General features: G+C 38.0%; 1 protein-coding gene across 1 annotated transcript in view; it reads right to left on the reverse strand.

Annotated features, from left to right (window-relative positions):
- Positions 4,358-7,146, reverse strand: part of LOC109819396 (UDP-arabinopyranose mutase 3) — a 2,832-nt gene continuing 43 nt past the window's right edge. The window contains exons 1-4 of the mRNA XM_020385110.1: positions 6,771-7,146; positions 5,676-5,926; positions 5,426-5,594; positions 4,358-4,866 (exon numbers count right to left, since the gene is read on the reverse strand). The exon at positions 6,771-7,146 is cut by the window's right edge and continues 43 nt beyond it. Of these exons, the coding sequence (XP_020240699.1) occupies positions 4,504-4,866; positions 5,426-5,594; positions 5,676-5,926; positions 6,771-7,091 (1,104 nt within the window). The 5' untranslated portion in view covers positions 7,092-7,146 and the 3' untranslated portion in view covers positions 4,358-4,503. The remainder of the gene's footprint in view (positions 4,867-5,425; positions 5,595-5,675; positions 5,927-6,770) is intronic.

The following is a 7,146-nucleotide window of genomic DNA, read 5'->3' on the forward strand; positions in this document are numbered from 1 at the left end:
GAACATATTTGGATTTTAAACCCTCGACTGAATACAATTCAACAAGTAACCTTGTACTCTTACAATAGTACAACTAAAAGCATTATGAACTAATCCTTGTATTAGTAGTTGTTAAAAACACAACCAGCTGTTGTGAGAAACCATAATGCAAGTTTAATTGGTTCAGTCGTAGTGCCTAAAGCACATGTCATAATTCAAACTAATATTCATAAGCTAGGACGAGGGGGTGGTAATTGATCTTATCGAGGTGGTCAAGGTAAACTATTTGGATTTTCTATATTTGGATTATATGCATTTGTCAGACAATTTTAATTTATCTTGATTTTTGCTTTAAACTCTTATAAAATATGTGGTTTTTATTCATATGTGTATATTTTAGAATTTGTCTGACCTAAAATACAACATGTTGCGATGAGTTTGAGATTTAGGGACCCAAATTCTTTTAAATTCCGGCATGAGAGATTGGGTCATCTTGGGCAAAATATGATTTGTCGGATTTCCTTAAATTAAATGGGGCATTCAAACCAAATCCGACCAACTGCATATCACAATTTCCCCCCTTTATCTAATACGTGGTGAAGAAGCAAAACATTTTCCATCTGCGTGTTCTTTATTTGCAGTCCATGTTTCTATATCATCATCATAGCGTACCTTTATGGGACCTTGGTGAAGGTACATACATTATTTATGAAACTCCATCAATAATTTAGTACCTATGGCCCATGTTAGGGGATAGTGCCCAAAATACAAAATAATGTCAAGAAATTCTATTGGTGAAAAAGATCTTCAATATTTATATCCATGTACTAGTCTAACTGAACCAGAAGTTCACATGATAATCTGCTAAGAAAAGAGTGACTAAGCCCCATATTCATGTTGAATATATCATTGATGATTTGGTATGCCAGAAGCATATTGTGCCAGAAGCATATAAAACATGTTAGTGTAAAAGATAAAAGTCCGCGACAAACTAAATTATATATAGAAAGACAGTCACTCCCATAACCTCCGGAAGAGGCTTGTCCTAAAGACGAAATCTCCAGTAATTGCACGTGTACTTGATAATCATAATATTGGAGATGCGGAACGGCCAAATCCAATTGTTAAGGGAAATGACAAGGATTTGGTTAACATAAAATAAGAATTAAAGTGGCCACGAATTTATGAAAAAAGAGAAATATATAATAGAAATATAAAAGTTGTCGACAACATAGTTGCCTCTACAGTTGCTCTTACTATCTCCGAAAATAATCTGGATCCAGAACCTAAGTCGGTAATAGAGTGCTTGAAGCATTCAGACTAGGTGAGATGGAAAGTGGCAATTGAGGCTGAGCTGAACTCGCTAAAGTATTTTGAACCTGTAGTTCATATATCACTGCAGGATATAATGGGTCGGGTCTTCGTAAGAAAAATAAATGAGAATTGTAAGGTGGTGAGATATAAAGCGAGATTCATAGCTCAATGGGTTCACGCAGAGACCCGACATCGATTTAGATATAAAATATTCTCCTATTAGTGATTGTATTACGTTCCGCAAGTTAATACATATGGCAGAAACTATGAATTTATATATACAGTATATGTACGTCATGACCACATTTTTATATGAGTCATTAGACGCTAATATTTTTATGTGAAAGTCCCTGATGGACTTAAAATTCTTGAATTAAGAGAAAACAATAATCGTAACATATATAGTATTAAATTATAAAGGTCGTTATACGACTTGAAACAGTCGGGTAGAATGTGGTATAACAGACTGAGTGAGTTCCTCCTGAAGAGGAGATATGCAAATAATGATGTCTGCCCTTGTGTGTTTATAAAGAAATTCGAAAATGACTTCTGTATTATATCAGTCTATATTGATGATATAAATATTATTGGAACGCACAAGGAGCTTACAGAAGCTAGCTCATGCCTAAAGACGAAGTTTGAAATGAAGGACTTGGGGAAAACCAAGTCTTGTCTCGGCCTGCAGATCGAGCATTTTCCCAGAAGGAATTTTTCTACACCAGTCAACCTATGTGAAAAAGGTTTTGGAAAGATTTTATATGGATAAATCTCATCCACTTAGCACACCAATGGTCGTTCGGTCTCTCGAAGTGGATAAAGACCCATTTAGACCCAAAGAAGATAATGAAGAAATGTTAGGGCCAGAAGTTTCCTATCTGAGCACCATTGGAGCACTTCTTTATCTCGCAAATTCCACCAGGCCTTATATTGCATTTGTGGTGAACTTGCTAGCAAGGTATAGTGCTTATCCTACAAGGAGGCAATGGAATGTCGTTAAACATTTCCTTCGCTATCTTCTAGGTACAAAAGATCTTGGACTATTCTATAAAAGAAACCAAGATATGACATTGGTGGGTTATTAGGACGTTGGCTACATGTCTGATCCCCATAACGCCAGATCTCAGACTGGTTATGTTTTTCTCTGTGGTGGTACTATCGTTTCTTAAAGGTCTGTTAAGCAGACCATGGTGACAACTTCTTCTAACCACTCAGAGATTATCGCTTTATATGAGACCTCACGAGAATGTGTATGATTAAGATCGTTGATACGATATATTTGTGACTCGTGTGGTCTATCAAAAGATGATATTCCCCCTACTGTCATTTATGAGGACAATGCAGCTTGTGTTGCACAAATGAGCAGTGGATATGTAAAAGGAACCATGACAAAACATATTACTCTAAAATTCTTTCATCCACATGAGCTCCAAAAGAATGGCGAAATCACCATCGAAAAAGTTCGCTCAAGTGATAATCTAGATTTGTTCACTAAATCTCTGCCTACGTCAACTTATGAGAAATATGTTCACAATATGCATAGGCTTGAAAGACTATCTTCTTCAGGGGGAGCAAATTCTTAAAGAACAATCCTGAAGATTGGGCCCTGAATGTCTATTATCATAATTTGCCCCTTTTCGCTAAGTTTTGTCCCACTGGGTTTTTCTTAGCATAGCTCAGAAGATTGTTATCATCAGGGGGAGCGGATTTTCAACGTAATCCCGAAGATTATGCCTTGAAGGACTATAGTTGTACTCTTTTTTCCTTTTGCTAAGTTTTGTCCCACATGGTTTCCTTAGCTAAAGGTTTTTAATGAGGCAACTAATGCAACACAAGTTTAGATCCCGAAGATCTATAGTTGTACTCTTTTTCCCTTTGCTAAGTTTTGTCCCATAGGGTTTTCTTAGCTAAAGATTTTTAATGAGGCAACTAATGCAACACAAGTTTAGATCCCGAAGATCTATAGTTGTACTCTTTTTCCCTTTGCTAAGTTTTGTCCCACAGGGTTTTCTTAGCTAAAGGTTTTTAATGAGGCAACTAATGCAACAATAACCTACTAATGTCGTGTACTCTTTTCCTCGACTAGTTTTTATCCCACTGGGTTTTTCTAGCGAGGTTTTTAACGAGGCATTGACATCATGTAGTAATGTCCAAGGGGGGGTGTTGTAAATATAAATACAATGAATGTGGACATTACTAGAAGAAGACTCTTCACCTACTTGTGATTTTTAGTATTCTCTTCCACATCTATATAATGTAATCCATAGAAGACAAAATGTATAGAGGAATAGGGAAGATGAATAAAATGAGAATTACTTTTCTCCGTATTTCTTCTCTTGTCTATTTACATTTACATTTCATGTTTGATTCTTACTTTTGATATGTGATGTATGTAGATACAACAACGAGATTACAACAGTTATTATTTAGATTAATTAAATTTGTAAGTTATGGCCATCATTAATGTTCCAATCTAACAGTTACTAATATAAATAGACCAACTAAAATGCATAATTTACTTGGAACTTCGTAACGGTACCATCTTCGATAAGATCAGCCCTACAACACTGTAGCCAGGATGTCATCTTGTATAAATACAACCTGCCATTGAGATGATCAGTTCTCCAACACTGTAGCCAGGGTGTCAGCTTGTATAAATATAACCTGTCAGTATCGTTACCAGGATATCCATGGTTTAGTTTCAATCGTCCCTACTTAGGAGTTTCCATCTTTTGTATGCGGCAACAGCAACTACTTCTTGTTAAAGGTAGTATCATATTCCCTGCGAGCGGTGGTGTATTCCAACTGTTCTTACATTTACTGAATCACAGGTTTTCAAAGATACTGACAGAACAAGTTCAAATTTTTGAGGCAGGACAACCAGTTCACGTGCTTCTCCAACATGAGCAAGTCCAAATTAACGGTACCCTGTTTACATTATAAATACAAGACGGAGGCCCCAGCAATAATAATATCTCCGGTCGTTGTCCCTATCGTCTTATGCCAAAGTTCAAATTTCAAACATACTATTAGCGACAATAGATGAACCTTAAGAACACAAATCATGTAATCTTATTGTCATGTAAATGATCAACATCCAACTGCAAAAAAGGAATATGAAAATGCGCAGAGAGTACTTAGGAAAAAAATAGAGTTACAACTAAAAAATATGAAGTCCATCAACGCTAACAAAATGAGCAATATAAATCTAATCTATTTGCCCTTGGCGGGGCCATTGGAGACTGCAGGAGCAGCAGCAGGAGCAACAGAGGCGGCGGTAGGGTTGAGCTCATCCCAGGCCTCAATCCATGTGACCATGGCATCGGCAAGCTTGTTGAAGTAAGGATCCACCTTGCCCAGCTTCGCCTTAACTTGCTTCGAAAGCTCAAGGTAACACTTCTGCACAGTGGTGCACTCCTTGGGGAGGGCTGCAGACTGGAAGAAGGGGATAAGCTCTTCTTGCCAGAAGATGCCATTGTATTCTTTCTTCAGGTTTACGAAAGGGTTGCTCGCCTTACTGTGCCAGATGTATGGCAATCCAGTCTTAACACCTAATCCCAAGTGATCACAGATAACCTGCAAATCAAATTTGGTATCAGTTAGCTCCTTTACCGCGTTCCCAACATTAGAGAATGAATGGAAAAGCAACAAGATTAAAGAAAAATACAAACAACCTTTCTGGTCTTCTAAGTATTAGATTTGAACAGAAATTAGAGCACATATTTTCGTGGTAATGCTTGGTATTATATATTTGTTTTTAACAGAATTCAAAAACAAGTCCAGTGTTGAGTTGTTATCCATGGCACCGTCACAAAATGAAGGCATCATTTATTAAGAGATAGAATAACGAACAAACTAGGTGATTGCAATTGTCTTGAAGACCCAGTTACCCTATTCGATTATAGGATGACTTCCTTTACTCAACTTCTCTTTAATTAACCATTTTCTTAAATCTCATGAGAATTTCTATAAAACAGCCAAAAATGAAAATCAACCCCAATAATCTGAATTATCTTGATCTACTCAAAAGAATGTGACAGGAACTATAGATAAGGTGACCATGTCTATCATGTGTATAGAATTAGAAATAACAAAACAGCAAGATGCCTGATTTTATGAGCTAAATTACACACACCTTCATACACCATCCAGCCCACATATCGTCGTAACGACCGATCGGCTGGCCATCTCCCATGAGGCCAAAGTACATTGCCGGGCCGATAAGCTCACGGTCAAAGGCCAGATTCATACCACACATGGGAAACAATGTTCCCTTGGGGATAGTCATAACAGCATCAACATACCTATCGCAAACATAGAAACGAACATTGGAGGTTAAGCATCCTTCTCCATTTAATACTGTAATGTGAATGATGACGCGTTACCTCTTGTTCCTTTCCAAAGGCTTGACGAGCTGAGTGGGAGCATCATAGTCAGGGATGTTCAACCAGAGTCCATGGGAAACAGCAGTTGAAACACCTTCCCTGAGGCTGAAAGGATACCCACGCACAAAGTCTGCACCATCACGGTATGGATCGTACAATGTGTTGAAGAAGTACGGGGTAGCAGGGCTAAGGAGATTCTTTATATGCTGCTCTAGAGCATTGATATCTTTTCCGGATGGATCCTTGGCCACCTAGTATCAGTATTTAAAAAATTGGTTAGAATCATAACAAAAAAAAATCCCAAAGCTAACGTACGCTACAGAGAAACATATTCTGTGTTGATATACTGGCAAAATAAATGGATTTGCATAGAAAAGAACTAAATATGCAGATTCATGCTTCTAAGATGAATTCACCAATTGTTTACATTAATGGACTTATAAATGACAGATTCAGGCATAACACATAACCCATAACCTGATAGTGAATATTAGTTTACAGATCTGCTTCAAGAGCAGAACAAGGTGTATTTCTGCGACGATAGTGACAACCACAAAGTATTCTAGAATCAAGTGAACTTGAAGACTTGAGCAGCTAGAAATTTAAATAGCTAAGGATCATAAGACTTTCATAAAGCTGTAGACATCAAGTAACGAGCCACAAAGATAAACTGGCATGCCACCAACCGACAGATGCATACAATCGAGTACAGATCACATAAAAGGGAGAAATCTATCACTATAATACACAATTTAAAAGCAATCATGACCTACAAATTAAGTAGAAACCTCAAGTCAAATAGAAAACTTAAATTTCAAGGCAAAACAGTCATGTAAAGATCGTAAGTCAAACGAACAATTCAGTAGATCTATGCAATTTATAAATTAAAAAAAATAAAACTATTGATCAATGAACGACACAAACAAATAGATCTGCTAAATTCAAAATCCAAGGCGAAATCTAAACCATCCCTTACAATTACGAAAACCCACCATCAAAATCCAATCTTTAAGAAAACCCTATAGACAAAATAAAAGCTTCCCCCCTAAATTCCCAGACCCAGAAAAAAGCCAGATCCAAGAGAGAGAAACTCACGAAGCAGTCGTCATCGATGGTGTAAATGTACTTCTTCTTGGAGATCATGTAGCCAAAGCAACGGCAGGCGGAGTCCTTGAAGGAGATGCAGGAGGCCTTGGGGCCGAGGATCCTGTTGACGTCGTTGCGGTTGTAGAGCTCGTAATCGAAGCCCTCGGGGACCTTGATGGCCTTCGAGGGATCTCCGTCCTGCACGATGATGAGGTGGTAGGGCTGGAAGAACGGCCTCCACATCTCCAAGAAGTCGAGGTTTCTGATGGTCGGGATCACGATGTCGAGCTCGTCTTTGAGGGGAGCGGCAGAAGAAGAACCCTCCGCCATTAGAACTAGCAGGGGGAGAGAGGGAGAGAGAGAGAGAGAGAGAGAGAGGACGATA

This window comes from Asparagus officinalis, chromosome 8 (genome assembly GCF_001876935.1).
Source record: "Asparagus officinalis chromosome 8, Aspof.V1, whole genome shotgun sequence".
In the NCBI taxonomy this organism is placed as follows: domain Eukaryota; kingdom Viridiplantae; phylum Streptophyta; class Magnoliopsida; order Asparagales; family Asparagaceae; genus Asparagus; species Asparagus officinalis.